Below are 17,184 nucleotides of genomic sequence, written 5' to 3' on the forward strand. Positions count from 1 at the left end.
ACTTTTCTTTTCTCACTGGATACTAAATGTAATGAGTTCAACTCTTCAGGGAATTCATTTGTGGCCTCTAGGCACCTCGTGTGAACTTTTGAGCAATTTTGGTAAAGTTGGATTTTTGGGTGAAAAACTGACTTTTTTGATGATGCCGGCTATGGAAAACGTTGAAATTTGGGGGCATTTTGAAAAAAACCAAAAAGTTTTCTTTTCTCACTGGATACTGAATGTAATGAGTTGAACTCTTGAGGGAATTCGTTTCTGGCCTCTAGGCACCTCGTGTGAACTTTTGAGCAAATTTGGTGAATTCAGATTTTTGGGTGAAAAACTGACTTTTTCGATGATGCCGGCTATGGAAAACATTGAAGTTTTGGGGGCATTTTGTAAAAAATCAAAAAGTTTTTTTTTCTCCCTGGATACTGAATGTAATGAGTTGAACTCTTCAGGGAATTCATTTGTGGCCTCTAGGCACCTCGTGTGAACTTTTGAGCAAATTTGGTGAATGTTGGATTTATGGGTGAAAAACTGACTTTTTCCATGATGCAGGCTATGGAAAACGTTGAAGTTTTGGGTGAATTTTGTAAAAAATCAAAAAGTTTTCTTTTCTCACTGGATACTGAATGTAATGAGTTGAACATTTGAGGGAATTCGTTTCTGGCCTCTAGGCACCTCGTGTGAACTTTTGAGCAAATTTGGTGAATTCAGATTTTTGGGTGAAAAACTGACTTTTTCGATGATGCCGGCTATGGAAAACGTTGAAGTTTTGGGGGCATTTTGTAAAAAATCAAAAAGTTTTCTTTTCTCACTGGATACTAAATGTAATGAGTTGAACTCTTCAGGGAATTCGTTTCTGTCCTCTAGGCACCTCGTGCGAACTTTTGAGCAAATTTGGTGAATTCAGATTTTTGGGTGAAAAACTGACTTTTTCGATGATGCCGGCTATGGAAAACGTTGAAATTTTAGGTGAATTGTGTAAAAAATCAAAAAGTTTTCTTTTCTCACTGGATACTGAATGTGATGTGTTGAACTCTTCAGGGAATTCATTTGTGGCCTCTAGGCACCTCGTGTGAACTTTGAGCAGTTTTTGTGAAGTTGGATTGTGAAAAACTGACATTTTCGATGATGCCGGCTGAAAACATTGAAGTTTTGGGGGCATTTTGTAAAAAATCAAAACGTTTGCTTTTCTCACTGGATACTAAATGTAATGAGTTGAACTCTTCAGGGAATTCGTTTCTGTCCTCTAGGCACCTCGTGCGAACTTTTGAGCAAATTTGGTGAATTCAGATTTTTGGGTGAAAAACTGACTTTTTCGATGATGCCGGCTATGGAAAACGTTGAAATTTTAGGTGAATTGTGTAAAAAATCAAAAAGTTTTCTTTTCTCACTGGATACTGAATGTGATGTGTTGAACTCTTCAGGGAATTCATTTCTGGCCTCTAGGCACCTCGTGTGAACTTTGAGCAATTTTTGTGAAGTTGGATTGTGAAAAACTGACATTTTCGATGATGCCGGCTGAAAACATTGAAGTTTTGGGGGCATTTTGTAAAAAATCAAAACGTTTTCTTTTCTCACTGGATACTGAATGTAATGAGTTAAACTTGTCAAGGAATTTATTTCTGGCCTCTAGGCACTTCGTGTGAACTTTTGAGCAATTTTGGTAAAGTTGGATTTTTGGGTGAAAAACTGACTTTTTCGATGATGCCGGCTATGGAAAACGTTGAAATTTGGGGGCATTTTGAAAAAACCCAAAAAGTTTTCTTTTCTCACTGGATACTGAATGTAATGAGTTGAACTCTTGAGGGAATTCGTTTCTGGCCTCTAGGCACCTCGTGTGAACTTTTGAGCAAATTTGGTGAATTCAGATTTTTGGGTGAAAAACTGACTTTTTCGATGATGCCGGCTATGGAAAACGTTGAAGTTTTGGGGGCATTTTGTAAAAAATCAAAAAGTTTTCTTTTCTCACTGGATACTAAATGTAATGAGTTGAACTCTTCAGGGAATTCGTTTTCTGGCCTGTAGGCACCTCGTGTGAACTTTTGAGCAAATTTGGTGAATTCAGATTTTTGGGTGAAAAACTGACTTTTTCGATGATGCCGGCTATGGAAAACGTTGAAGTTTTGGGGGCATTTTGTAAAAATCAAAAACTTTTCTTTTCTCACTGGATACTGAATGTGATGTGTTGAACTCTTCAGGGAATTCATTTCTGGCCTCTAGGCACCTCGTGTGAACTTTGAGCAATTTTTGTGAAGTTGGATTGTGAAAAACTGACATTTTCGATGATGCCGGCTGAAAACATTGAAGTTTTGGGGGCATTTTGTAAAAAATCAAAACGTTTTCTTTTCTCACTGGATACTGAATGTAATGAGTTAAACTTGTCAAGGAATTTATTTCTGGCCTCTAGGCACTTCGTGTGAACTTTTGAGCAATTTTGGTAAAGTTGGATTTTTGGGTGAAAAACTGACTTTTTCGATGATGCCGGCTATGGAAAACTTTGAAGTTTTGGGGGCATTTTGTAAAAAATTAAAAAAGTTTTCTTTTCTCACTGGATACTGAATGTAATGAGTTGAACTCTTCAGGGAATTTGTTTCTGGCCTCTAGGCACCTCGTGTGAACTTCTGAGCAAATTTGGTGAATCTTGGATTTATGGGTGAAAAACTGACTTTTTCGATGATGCAGGCTATGGAAAACGTTGAAGTTTTGGGTGAATTTTGTAAAAAATCAAAAAGTTTTCTTTCTCACTGGATACTGAATGTAATGAGTTGAACTCTTCAGAGAATTCAGTTGTGGCCTCTAGGCACCTCGTGTGAACTTTTGAGCAATTTTGTTAAAGTTGGATTTTTAGGTGAAAAACTGACTTTTTCGATGATGCCGGCTATGGAAACGTTGAAGTTTTGGGGGCATTTAAAAAAAAAAAAAAAGTTTTCTTTTCTCACTTGATACTGAATGTAATGAGTTGAACTCTTCAGGGAATTCATTTGTGGCCTCTAGGCACCTCGTGTGACATTTTGAGCAATTTTGATAAAGTTTTGATAAAATTTTGAAATTTTAGGTGAATTGTGTAAAAAATCAAAAAGTTTTCTTTTCTCACTGGATACTGAATGTGATGTGTTGAACTCTTCAGGGAATTCATTTCTGGCCTCTAGGCACCTCGTGTGAACTTTGAGCAGTTTTTGTGAAGTTGGATTGTGAAAAACTGACATTTTCGATGATGCCGGCTGAAAACATTGAAGTTTTGGGGGCATTTTGTAAAAAATCAAAACGTTTTCTTTTCTCACTGGATACTGAATGTAATGAGTTAAACTTGTCACGGAATTTATTTCTGGCCTCTAGGCACTTCGTGTGAACTTTTGAGCAATTTTGGTAAAGTTGGATTTTTGGGTGAAAAACTGACTTTTTTGATGATGCCGGCTATGGAAAACGTTGAAATTTGGGGGCATTTTGAAAAAAACCAAAAAGTTTTCTTTTCTCACTGGGTACTGAATGTAATGAGTTGAACTCTTGAGGGAATTCGTTTCTGGCCTCTAGGCACCTCGTGTGAACTTTTGAGCAAATTTGGTGAATTCAGATTTTTGGGTGAAAAACTGACTTTTTCGATGATGCCGGCTATGGAAAACGTTGAAGTTTTGGGGGCATTTTGTAAAAAATCAAAAAGTTTTCTTTTCTCACTGGATTCTAAATGTAATGAGTTGAACTCTTCAGGGAATTCGTTTCTGTCCTCTAGGCACCTCGTGCGAACTTTTGAGCAAATTTGGTGAATTCAGATTTTTGGGTGAAAAACTGACTTTTTCGATGATGCCGGCTATGGAAAACGTTGAAATTTTAGGTGAATTGTGTAAAAAATCAAAAAGTTTTCTTTTCTCACTGGATACTGAATGTGATGTGTTGAACTCTTCAGGGAATTCATTTGTGGCCTCTAGGCACCTCGTGTGAACTTTGAGCAATTTTTGTGAAGTTGGATTGTGAAAAACTGACATTTTCGATGATGCCGGCTGAAAACATTGAAGTTTTGGGGGCATTTTGTAAAAAATCAAAACGTTTGCTTTTCTCACTGGATACTAAATGTAATGAGTTGAACTCTTCAGGGAATTCGTTTCTGTCCTCTAGGCACCTCGTGCGAACTTTTGAGCAAATTTGGTGAATTCAGATTTTTGGGTGAAAAACTGACTTTTTCGATGATGCCGGCTATGGAAAACGTTGAAATTTTAGGTGAATTGTGTAAAAAATCAAAAAGTTTTCTTTTCTCACTGGATACTGAATGTGATGTGTTGAACTCTTCAGGGAATTCATTTCTGGCCTCTAGGCACCTCGTGTGAACTTTGAGCAATTTTTGTGAAGTTGGATTGTGAAAAACTGACATTTTCGATGATGCCGGCTGAAAACATTGAAGTTTTGGGGGCATTTTGTAAAAAATCAAAACGTTTTCTTTTCTCACTGGATACTGAATGTAATGAGTTAAACTTGTCAAGGAATTTATTTCTGGCCTCTAGGCACTTCGTGTCAACTTTTGAGCAATTTTGGTAAAGTTGGATTTTTGGGTGAAAAACTGACTTTTTTGATGATGCCGGCTATGGAAAACGTTGAAATTTGGGGGCATTTTGAAAAAACCCAAAAAGTTTTCTTTTCTCACTGGATACTGAATGTAATGAGTTGAACTCTTGAGGGAATTCGTTTCTGGCCTCTAGGCACCTCGTGTGAACTTTTGAGCAAATTTGGTGAATTCAGATTTTTGGGTGAAAAACTGACTTTTTCGATGATGCCGGCTATGGAAAACGTTGAAGTTTTGGGGGCATTTTGTAAAAAATCAAAAAGTTTTCTTTTCTCACTGGATACTAAATGTAATGAGTTGAACTCTTCAGGGAATTCGTTTCTGTCCTCTAGGCACCTCGTGCGAACTTTTGAGCAAATTTGGTGAATTCAGATTTTTGGGTGAAAAACTGACTTTTTCGATGATGCCGGCTATGGAAAACGTTGAAATTTTAGGTGAATTGTGTAAAAAATCAAAAAGTTTTCTTTTCTCACTGGATACTGAATGTGATGTGTTGAACTCTTCAGGGAATTCATTTCTGGCCTCTAGGCACCTCGTGTGAACTTTGAGCAATTTTTGTGAAGTTGGATTGTGAAAAACTGACATTTTCGATGATGCCGGCTGAAAACATTGAAGTTTTGGGGGCATTTTGTAAAAAATCAAAACGTTTTCTTTTCTCACTGGATACTGAATGTAATGAGTTAAACTTGTCAAGGAATTTATTTCTGGCCTCTAGGCACTTCGTGTGAACTTTTGAGCAATTTTGGTAAAGTTGGATTTTTGGGTGAAAAACTGACTTTTTCGATGATGCCGGCTATGGAAAACTTTGAAGTTTTGGGGGCATTTTGTAAAAAATTAAAAAAGTTTTCTTTTCTCACTGGATACTGAATGTAATGAGTTGAACTCTTCAGGGAATTCAATTCAGGCCTCTAGGCACCTCGTGTGAACTTTTGAGCGAATTTGGTAAAGTTGAATTTTGGGTGAAAAACTGACTTTTTCGATGATGCCGGCCATGGAAAACGTTGAAGTTTTGGGTGAATTTTGTAAAACATCTTAAAGTTTTCTTTCTCACTGGATACTGAATGTAATGAGTTGAACTCTTCAGAGAATTCAGTTGTGGCCTCTAGGCACCTCGTGTGAACTTTTGAGCAATTTTGTTAAAGTTGGATTTTTAGGTGAAAAACTGACTTTTTCGATGATGCCGGCTATGGAAAACGTTGAAGTTACGATATCTAATTTGATTGAATTATGATTTGACTAATAATTGCTTTTAGTAAATTCTCAAGAGATTTGAAATTACCTCTATCAGTTTGCTGTACAATAAGTGAAGAATATTTCACATTGTGTCCCAAAATATTGTTACTGACAAAAGTTGGTGAAAAACTTTTCTCTCCAATGCAGTGAGTGCGTCTACATTTAACGGCCAGGACAGTAGTCTTCGACTGATTGTCGACACCCAACTGGTCAGCTTTGGCGATCAGTTTGGCGTGAGTTTCCGGACCCGCGATGTGACGGGCGTCATCATGCTCATCAGACTGTTTAGTAAGACCAACACGAGAGTGGATCATATGCTGATTAGTCTGGATGAAACATCGGGATCGTTGCAGCTTGAAACAAGGTTTGGAATAGGTGAGTGGGTTAAGATGGAGTGGGGTTCACGTCTTTATGTACTGTAATCCTATTTATTGGCACAAAAAGGCACCCACTTGGGACAATCAAATCTGGTTTGCAATCTTTCCTCAGATCAGCTGATTTCCTCTGTTTTTACTTCTCTTGTATGCCATTTAAAAGTGACAAACTGCAGAGACTCTTGTAAAGCTCCGGAATGTCTTGTTTGTTATGACATCCAAGTTGCATGCCTGATATATTTGAGACGTTCTAGCAAAATGAGTTGGAACTAGGCACACGCTGTTGTAGAGAAAATTGCAAACATCCAATGGAGTGATATTTGTTTTATTTTTCTTTGATTTTCAGATTTATTGATATTTGTAATCTTTGGGGTGGTACAGAGACTAACATGTTAAAATGTGAACAATTCTTCTTTATCTTGTTACAGCTGAAAACGTTTTGCCAATCACTACCAACGCATCGGATGCTGAATGGCAAGAGTTGTCATGGATACGTCACCGTGGTAACATCATGGTGGACTATAGAGGGCAGCAGTTGGTGTTAGAAGGAGACTTTCCCATGCATACGTCTGATAGGAGCGATACAGTGGAGGTGTGGGTGGGTGGACCAACGAACACGGCAACCGGTGGTAAGAAAAGTTGTCAAACTTCCAAATTCAATTTTATGTTGTGAATGTGATAAATCAAAAAATTAACACATTCTCATATTAATCACAATTTGCCTCAAATCTACACAGCACTTTTTCATTTGTATTTTTCTTTGATTTCTTTATCGCTATTGATTTCTTTAAATCTTGGATTTCTTTTTTTCCCTCACTTGCCACTTCCATTCATATCAACCATAATATTATATTTTTTAGGCATTTCCCTTTCAAGGCTTCGCAGCTGCCCAGACCATCCAGGGCTGTATCAGCACTCTTTACTTAAACAATCAATGCATCCACTACATATCCACTAAAACCCCTCTATCAACAAATTAAAGCGAACGCTACGTTCTGTTTTTGTATTTCTCATTCTAGGTATTGTAGCAGCCAAAACCATCCAGGGCTGTATCCACACTCTTTACTTCAACAATTAACTCATCCACAATCTATCCACTAACATTCAATAATAAACAATAGCAAGTACTTATTAACTTCTATTTAATCTTTCAGGGCTTTGCAGCAACCCAAATGCTCTATAGCTGTGTCCGGAACGTCTTATTCAACAATCAACGCATCCACTACATATCCACAAATACCTACTATCCACAACTTAACCCAAACACTACATTTTGTTTCTGTATTTCTCCTTCTAAGAGTTGCAACAGCCCAAACTATCTAGGGCTGTGTCCACAATGTCTTCTTCAGCAATCAACACATCCAGTACCTATCCACCAATACTCTACTGGCAATAAATTAACCCAAACACTACACTCTGTTTTGTATTTCTCGTTTTAGGTGTTGCGGCAGCCCGAACTATCCAGGGCTGTGTCCGCATTTTCTTCTTCAACAATCAACGCATCCACTACCTATCAATTAATACCCTACTATCAACAAATTAACCCCAACATTGTTTTGCTTCTGTATTTCTTGTCCTAGGTGTTGCAGCAGCCCAACACCTCCAAGGCTGTATCCACAATCTTTAATTCAACTCATCCACTACCTATCCACTCATACCGATTTGTCAACAAATTAACCCTAACACTACGTTCCGTTTCTGTATTTCTCATTCTAGGTGTTGCAGCAGCCCAAACTATCCAAGGCTGTGTCCGCAACCTCTTCTTCAACAATCAACGCATCCACTACCTATCCACCAACTCTCCACAACCAGGCATCATGATCAGCAGCCCGACGGGACCAATCACGTACGGATGCACAAGCGTGGATGTCTGCAATCCCAACCCATGTCCAGTCAACTCGTACTGTGTGGATAACTGGAATGCCTTTGAGTGTATTTGCTTGGAGGGTTGGGAGGGTGCGCAGTGCAACCAGAGCATAGACGATTGTATCGGTGAGTTGACATTAGTGGACTAACTGACTGAGTCTGTTTATCCACAACATTCAAGTGAAAAGGAGCTTACATTGTGGATTCATGTCCACTACTTGTTCCAGTTTTTTTGTATCACAACCAGTAACCACATTTACTTTCTATGTTCCTAAAAAGGTTACAAGGAAGCGATGTTTAAGCATTGGCACAATTTCCTCCATTTTTGTATGATTAATTCTCATATGCTAGTAAACATTCTGTGCAAAGTTGTCCTTTCAGTCAAAATCAATCAAGTGACTGTTTTTAACAGTTACGAGCTCAAAGCAGGATCGACTGGCTGTGACTGTTTATGTAACTTGATACAGTGATGCTGTTACTGTAGTTGATCGATAAGACAGCTTTGCTTCCACTGCTTGCTTTTGTCGATTGACTGAATTTGACTAGTCACAGTGCTTGCTGGAAATATGATCTGACTGTTGGTGACTAGCCTGTGTAAAAGGCATGGCAGGGGAAGAGGATTAATGTTTTTGACTGTCTGTGACTGTTTAGACAGCAGGAGGGTGAACCTCATTTTTTCTTGCCCACGACTGAAAATAGCTGTATATTGGTTTTAAAAATCTTACATAACATTCATATAGTTCTTCTTGCCAAATTCTTTTGCATTTCCTCGCTTTCAGTGTTTTCTTGCACTCGGTTACATGTATTTAGGATTTTCGTTCTTGTGAAATAATTGTTCTTAAATCAAATTAGGTTTTGCCCTTCACCGACGTTTATATCACCCCGACGCAAAATTCCATCTTATAATAATTGTTCTTGTTGAATTATTTTCAGGCAACCAGTGTATGAACGAAGCCACCTGTCTAGATGGTCACATGACCTACTCTTGCCTCTGCCCGGTGGGACTGACGGGTGAATTCTGTGACATCGAGATCAACGTTTGCGACAGCCGTCCCTGCGATGCGCAGAACACCATCGCGTGCCTTCACGTCTTCCCGTTAGACTACACCTGTAACTGTGTGCCAGGGTACGAAGGCAAGAATTGTAGCGTGGATAACAGATTATGCACCCAGAACCCGTGCGAGAATGGCGCTACGTGTACCCAGACTGCTGATAATCTCATTTACACGTGTGCGTGCCCGGATTTCTACGAAGGCGTCAACTGTGAGACTTACAATCCCTGCTTTAGACATGACTGTTTGAACGGGGCGGAGTGTGTACAGAATGAAACCGAGTACACTTGTACATGCTCGAGTGGTTTTCACGGTGAGTTCTGCCAGTTTGTGGATCGCTGTCTTCAAAATCCGTGCCAGAATGGCGGAGCGTGCGCACAGAGCATGAGCGACTACACATGTGCGTGCACTCGGCATTACGAAGGCGTGAACTGCGAAGTACCGATTGATCAGTGTGAGGTGAACCGATGTTTTAACGGAGCGACGTGCTTCCATGATACAACCGTGCCGGAGGTTAACTTCACGTGCAGCTGCGCTGCTGGTTTCAGAGGACCGTTGTGCGAGACGGATGTAAACGAATGCGATTCTGATCCGTGTATGAACGGTGGACAGTGCAACCAGTATCCATTTGGGGATTCAAATTTCCCTGGGTACGAGTGTGCTTGCGTCGCAGGATACACCGGTATGGAATGCGAGACTAACATTAACGAATGCGACAGCGATCCATGTTTAAACCAGGGTGAGTGCACGGACCAAGTCAATGCCTATGTGTGTACGTGCGTTGAGCCTTACGATGGGACCAATTGTGAGATAGACACGAGAACATGCCAACAAGCTTTGTGTCAGAACGGCGCCCAGTGTGAAGATAGGGGGCCTGGTCTGGGGATAGAGTGTCAGTGTAAGTTGGGATTCGGTGGTGAGTTTTGCACCAACGAAATCAATGCATGCCATAGCAATCTCTGCCAACAAGGAGGGTCATGTGACTACATCGGACCATGTGACTGCCCGATGCTCCCCCAGGAGGCAGTGAACTGTGGACAAGACGAAGCGTGCCAGCGACTGGCTTGTCAGAGAGACCCAACATGCTCGATACGTCAAATAGCATTCCAGTGTAACTGCACCGACACCGGATACGAAGGACTCGTATGCGATCAAGACGTAAACGAATGCGAAACAGATCCCAACGCTTGTTACAACGACGGCGAGTGCATCAACACGCCTGGTTCCCACCAGTGCAACTGCACGGGTACCGGTTTCACGGGACAGTACTGCACAGAGGATATCAACGAGTGTACGAACGATAACCCCTGCATGAATGGTGCACGGTGTATCAACGATCGACCGTTCTTTGAATGTCGCTGTAACGCCGGATTTAACGGTACGCTCTGCGAAACTGAAATTAACGAATGCGGGAGCAATCCGTGTCAAAACGGAGGCACTTGCATGGACAAAGTGAATGGGTTTACATGTAATTGCACCAATACGGGATACGAGGGTACGACCTGCGCAGAGAATATCGACGAATGTGAAGTTGGTTCTCATCGCTGTTTGAACGGAGGAAGTTGCCGGGATTCTGTAGGTAGTTACACCTGTTTATGCAGCAGCGAATATAACGGTAAGATATTCCTCAGTTTTCAGTATACGGTAACACATACGCACTGCAAGACGAACTGGATTAAGAATTAAGAGAATAATATATTTGTAAAAATAATTAATTGTATGCATAAGTTCATCACTGACTTTTCATTGTTTTAGAAATGTTTTAAATATGGGAGAATTCTTTGTGATAATGTAGCATTATCTTCGTTATTCGTTCCATCCATTCGTTTGTTGTATTCAGGGGTGTGAAATCTCAGCTTTAAAGCTGATTTCAGCTTTTCTTTGTTTTGGATTTCAGCTTTTTTCCCTCACTTGCTGTGTACAAAAGTATAGAAGATTTCCAAAAGTTCAGCTTTTTTACACCTTTTTCAGCTGTTTTCAGCTATTTTTTATCAGTGTTGTATTAATTGATTGATTGTATTTCTATGTTTTATTGGAATGTGAGTAGCATTTTTTTGCAGTGATTTTAACTTGTTAGTCCCCGTGCCGCCGCAAATGGCCTGTTACTTCTCATACCGCCCAAAACTGCCCTAGCACCCTATCGTTGTATGAATTCATCAAGGAGTAAATACAATGTAGTACAATACAGGCTTTCAAGTATTCCTACATTGCCTACTTTCCCTTGGTTTTTACCTTGCTCCTATTTTTCCAACATTTTTTCTTGGAATTCCTACTTTTTCCTACTTTTTTTGTCCCACAACTTCGAAAAATGAAATCTCGTTGAATATTTTTTCAAGAGTGTTACACACTGTCATATGTAAAGCACACAATGAAGGGCTTGGGCACAGGAGTACTGCAACTGTACTTCCAAGAGCTAAGTTGAGGATGGAGCACAAGTGTTGTGAGTACAGAACATGCCAAATGAGACTTATGATGCTGTGGACATGTGGACATGGGTGAGTATCAACAAAAACTTCTCCAGAAAGCCCACAAGAGTCTTACTTTTATCCTGAATTTGTCCTCCAAAGTCTTTTGTCCTGTTTTTTGTCTAAACTGTGAGTCTACTGTTCTCATACTTTTTCACCTGGGTCTGATTGAAAGCCTGTGATGAGTTAATTGGCTTCATCTGTTTTACTTTTCTTCAGGTGATTACTGTGAAGTTCCCTCAGCGAGGCCGATTGAACCTGTCCAAGTCATCCTCCCCCTGGTCATCCTAGCCATCCTGCTGGCTTGTGCCATGGTCTACATCTGGTGGTATCTCAAGCAATCCCGCAAGATGAAGGGCAAATATAACCCGGCCAAGGAAGAGCTAGACGGAGGGATGCCGATGGCCGCCTTTGACCTGGAGACAGATGAAAGGTTAATATGAGAAGACGCGTTCAATGAAAGTCTCAAGATCTAGCCTAGTCAGGTTACGACTGTTGAAATAACCTGGCCGACCGGTCCATTTTCAGTCGTAGTGGACCGTTGTGGGTGTGGTCATAAGCCCCGCCCACAAGCCCCGCCCACAAGCCCCGCCCACAAGCCCCGCCCACCTTTGGTTTGTGTGCATTCCCAGTGTGACCAAGCTACTGTGGTCACATGACCAAAAGTCGCGATCTAATTGGTCCATGCGCACTCTTGGATTAGCAGGCAGGAAGAGTCTAATATTTTGTCATCTCTCTTAAGGATTGAAAGGTTTACATACAAGATTCGGTTTTGCTGTAATTTTCAGAAATGGATGGATTTGGGGGTTAGTACTTCACAGTCGATATTGTAACACTGACCTGTTTAAAGTTTTGTGTTTGTAGGTGCTGAAAAAACTAAGGAAAAAATGCTGTTCTTGTTGACTGGTTCCTTGACCCTACTTCAGACGAAACAGAGCAATTTATAGACGTCAGGGAATTGTCAGGTCAGGGAACCAGACCGTAACCAGACTAGCTGGTTTGCATCCGTTCACGGATTTGTAAAAACCAATTGCAAACAAAACGTGGTCTAACTAAATTTGGTAAACTGGGGGCAGTACTTGAAAAAAAAGTCGGGTTTTTTTCCAACGGTGGTCAGCCGACCATCATTGGAAATTGATACAAAAATTCCACTTTTCCTGAAAATTACAGCATACAGATGATATAATTTCACAGGATGCTTGAGATGATTTATTTACTTACAGTCAGCTAAGGTTTTTCATAACAATTTGGTCTGTTTTTTTATTTTTATGTTTGCAAATGTTGTATATTACCTTTAACGCAATACCTTATCATGACAAAATATAAGTTACCAGCCTATACTCGCTCATATGCCTTGCAGTGAACAAAAGAAAATTACTAATTTGCATTTTTTTGGTCAAATATTTCAGTTTAGTGTTGTATTCATAATATTCATGGGCAGGGCCCTTACTCAGACATTGCATGCAATGGTGTGTACGTTTAAGCTTGAATAGTTCGTTAAATAACATGACTTCCATTTTTGTATACAAACGTACTTATCGGAGCATTTTTATTTCTAAAACATTTGTCAGCATTGTATACGACTGACTGTTTTTGAAACAGATAGTGTGACAACTTAATGTTTAAGATTTTTATATGTGTATCAAAGGCAATGAAGAATGTGCTTTCTGAATAACATAACTTTTGGGGGTCCCGTTCATAAAGAAGTCAAGGATTGAAACAGGAAGTATACATAGAAACAGCTCTTATGGAAGCAATCAATAATCAAAACCCGTAATTTCCTACTGTGTGTAACTGCCAGAAGTACTTATCTATACAGGGTGAGTAAAAAAAAAACCCGAAACCCAAATGTTGGGACCATTGTTTTAGGGAAGTTCTGCATGTAGCACTTTCAAAATCTAGGATATGAAAGCCCAATTCATAAGCTTTTTTTTAGTACAAGAATCATTCAAATCACTCATGTACTTTCCAAGTTACAGAATTTTAAACATAACCACACATATTTGTTTTCGTTTTGCTGAAAGAACACTGAACTTTTTGTTGTGATCCGCGGACAGAACCTTAAAACGGTGGTTGTGTGTAAAATTCCGTAACTTGAAAAGTACATGAGTGATTTGAATGATTCTTGTACTAAAAGAAAGCTTATGAATTGGGCTTTTATATCCTAGATTTTGAAAATGCTACTTGCAGAACTTCAATACAACAAAAGTCCCGACATTTGGGTTTCGTTTGTTTTTTTACTCACCCTGTAGTTGCAGTATGTCCTTTACATTTGTCCATTTTATGTTTGAAAGGACCCACTTACCATGTGCCCAATTCAACATCCCCTTTGTGGTTGTGTATCTGGTAAGCTAGGCTTAGTCAGGAGAGTTGAAATGGTCATTGTGGAGTTGACTGGCACAATGATAAACACACTTTCTCAAATTTGTATCCTTGTGGAGACATTTCTTTGTTCTCGTGTAGTAAAGTGTTCAATTTTGAAAGTGAAGTTTCAAAATGCTCTTATTTTAACCAGAATTAGTTTCCTTGGCTGAAATTTGGACTTAATATCCCTTTTCTAAAACTCTTCCATTTGCGACGGATCAACCCACCTTGGAAATTCCTAGTTTTTGAGTAAAACCGATATATCTATTTCGTGAAAACCTTGTGGAGACCTATTCTTCTATAGAAATTGCCCTGTGGAGACCTTTACAATGTTTTGTTCCCTATTGTGTGTGAGTCTCCACAAGGATACGAATTTGTGGTCTCAGGAACCCTAGTGTGGCTGAAAGGAACTGCAGAGAATAAGCTTAATCACACGGGTCGTTAAGTCCAGCCACACATGCCCAGTGAATGTGCCACCAAATTGCCCTCTCCAGCTTCTGCTTTGTTAATAGTTGCATCCAGATCACATATAACTTGTTCAGCATTATTCCGTATAGCATTTACTAATTGGGGCAATATAGTTCGTTCTTCATCTAGCAATATATCATGGACCAATTTACGGATACAGTCGACTCTCGTTCATACAAACTCAGCCGGACCTAGCCAAAATGTTTGTTATATCAGAATTTTGTATTAAGAGGAACATCAGTCCCATTCATTGTACACATAAATGCACAGTCGGGACCAAGGCTCTGTGTTTGTTATAACCAGAATTTGTATTAACAGTGTTTGAACTAATGAGAGTCGACTGTAACATGATGTTTCTCACACAATCTCCATGCGCGTGTGCAAGCTTTCTACCAATGCAGTGCAGTTTCTCCTCGCAGTCCACTCTTGTAGCACTCACCATGCAAGACATTTCTTCAATAGGCTATGTCCACTTCTGTGCGTATTTGAAGCCATAATATCCTATAGTACAATACACACATGCAACACCTCTGAGCATTTTAACAGTCTTGTGATGCATCCTCCATTTTCAAAACGACTTCTTAACTTTTGTCAACCACCAAAAATTGTTGCGAAATTATTTTTTTTTTATAATAAATGATGTGTACCCAATTTTATGGGTGTAGTAAATACTGTAGTTTTCTGAACAAAAAAAAAGGGAAAACGACGTATCACGAAGAGCTTTCATCTAGGCTCCTTGTACTTATTCCTGTCATGCCAAATGAGCCGCATTCCTACTTCAATTCATTCACAGATGCTGTTTTATTTTCTGTGGCCTAACTTTTCAACAAACCTTCTGATTTAATGGCTGTGGTTGGGGCAAATTCTGAAAAGTGTGGTGACATACCCCATTGTTTCAGTTTATATTTGTACTTAATATTGTTGTTACTGACCTTACATTTGTACTTTAAAAAAAGAGGCTGCAGTTACTTAAACATGGATTTGTGCCTTCTCACTTTTTTTTCAAATACATGTACATTGGCATTAATAAATTAGAGGCTTTGTAACAAGAGGCTTTTTATGAAACAAATTTTGTGTACTTAAAATTTCAAAGAGAGATTCCACCAAATGTGCATTGTGTGCAGGGTAATTTTTAATGTTACATTCTTTTTTTGAAAAGTGAATGTTTTGATATTTTTGCCTTATACATGCATGTGTATTATTCCCCGAAAGGTTCCCGTTTTGTGAACATTGCCATCAAATGCCTGACTGCTCTTTAGCATTGCAATACCCTTTCGTATACTACCGGAATTTTTCTACATGTTTTTAAGTATCTTTAAAACCTGATAGTTTTGCAGGAAGAGTTTGTACAAATATGAAGCAATAATATAATGTTGGCAATAACAATTTGCCTTGCTTTTTAGAAAAATTTTGTAAAGGAGAAAAGTTGTAAATTGAAAGATATATGATAGATAAAAAAAAACAAAGACCTTTTTACACAATATTTTGTTCAAAAAAATTCTACTTATCAATTGAATAAAGAAGTATTTAAGAAAACTCTGTAACTTTTTTTTTTTGGGGGGGGGGTTTAACATTTCCAAAGTTTAACATGTTTCTTGTTTGAATTTTGTACTTAAAATGTTCATTGTTTAAAACAGTCATTGCAAAGCTTAGAAGTGTGGCTTTTTGTTTACACAGAGCGATAACATTGTGATCAAAAGAGGAAGTATAGGAATTACGATGCAAAGATTACATGTTTATTTTACCAGGAACTTCCAGGCTATAATATACACGGAGAGAATTAATGTAAACAAGAAACATCTCTGTGGCTACTACAGTTATTGGTTTTACAGGTGTCGGTTTTCTTTTAGGAATTGGAGAAAGAACAGAATTCCTCTTTGCGGAGGATATATCCAGAGTCTCAAGCTTTGAAAGGTTTGGCTTCTAAATTTCTTCTTTTAGGACAATTTTTTTGCCTAAGTCATGATTGTGTCTTCTTGCAATAGATGAATTTTTAAATTAGCCTTAAAATTCAGGCTGGTGGTGCTTAGCCACGGATATTTTTTTAAATAACTTTGGAAGAGAACTTGGCCTTAGTTTCAATACTGTTTTGAAATTTACCGATTTTGCTTAAAAGTTGAGATGTATTCAATTCCTGAAAAGTGAAAACTGTTCATTTTAATAATTCAGTCATTGATACGGTTTTGTTCGCATGTTTTATGAGCTCGTTTTTACAGTTATTTTTTTTTATTCCGAAGCTGCATGCTGAAGATTTGTACTCGATATTCATAAATCCATATGTAATTTTGCCATTGTGTATTCCTATATCCATTCTTTGTTTGTCGTGTGTGTATTCTATGAATGTACAGAATCATAGTATTTATGAACCATATTTTGTATGCCATCTCAGATCTGTATTCTGGAAAGCAAAGGTGTAAATATTTTTGAAATAAAGCCGGGAACCATTTTTTCACTGTCTGAAAATGTTGGCTTTTACATGAATTTGTAAATATCTGTCTTTCATTTTGGTACTTAACTTCCTGCATTTGATATTTTTTTTTCCCCCTTCATTTCCCGTTTCGTTTAAGTAAACTCTGACCCACTTTTCGTGACATAGTTTTTCAGATTTAAACTTGAAGTAGTTTCCACTCCAGATGTTCATTTTAACTAACTCTGTCCTGAAACCTTAACCTTAAACATATTGTCTGGATTCTGTTCACTATATTTCTGAATTTGGATCAAACCATGTTTTTGCAAAAGCTCTAAATATTAATTCATTTTGGGGGTTAGAAGTTTCAATGAAAGTTGAGATTGGTTGTGTGGTTTCACAACAGAAAGTTCAA

At 38.7% G+C, this 17,184-nt stretch overlaps 2 protein-coding genes across 2 annotated transcripts in view; both read left to right on the forward strand.

Moving 5' to 3' along the window:
* The window catches only part of LOC119734567 (neurogenic locus notch homolog protein 1-like), a 74,206-nt gene extending 66,432 nt beyond the window's left edge, over nt 1–7,774 (forward strand). Inside the window, exons 31-33 of the mRNA XM_038208104.1 lie at nt 5,921–6,148; nt 6,576–6,776; nt 7,728–7,774. Coding sequence (XP_038064032.1) covers nt 5,921–6,148; nt 6,576–6,776; nt 7,728–7,774 — 476 coding nt within the window. The remainder of the gene's footprint in view (nt 1–5,920; nt 6,149–6,575; nt 6,777–7,727) is intronic.
* Nucleotides 7,775–7,853: 79 nt separating this feature from the next.
* On the forward strand, nt 7,854–12,389 carry LOC119734274 (fibropellin-1-like). Its single transcript, XM_038207674.1, has 3 exons — nt 7,854–8,139; nt 8,947–10,680; nt 11,750–12,389. The coding sequence occupies exons 1-3, from the start codon at nt 7,965–7,967 to the stop codon at nt 11,971–11,973; spliced, it is 2,133 nt and encodes a 710-aa protein (XP_038063602.1). The 5' UTR covers nt 7,854–7,964; the 3' UTR covers nt 11,974–12,389.
* The last annotated feature ends 4,795 nt before the right edge of the window (nt 12,390–17,184 follow it).

This window comes from Patiria miniata, unplaced genomic scaffold (genome assembly GCF_015706575.1).
Source record: "Patiria miniata isolate m_02_andy unplaced genomic scaffold, ASM1570657v1 HiC_scaffold_27, whole genome shotgun sequence".
Classification (NCBI taxonomy): Eukaryota; Metazoa; Echinodermata; class Asteroidea; order Valvatida; family Asterinidae; genus Patiria; species Patiria miniata.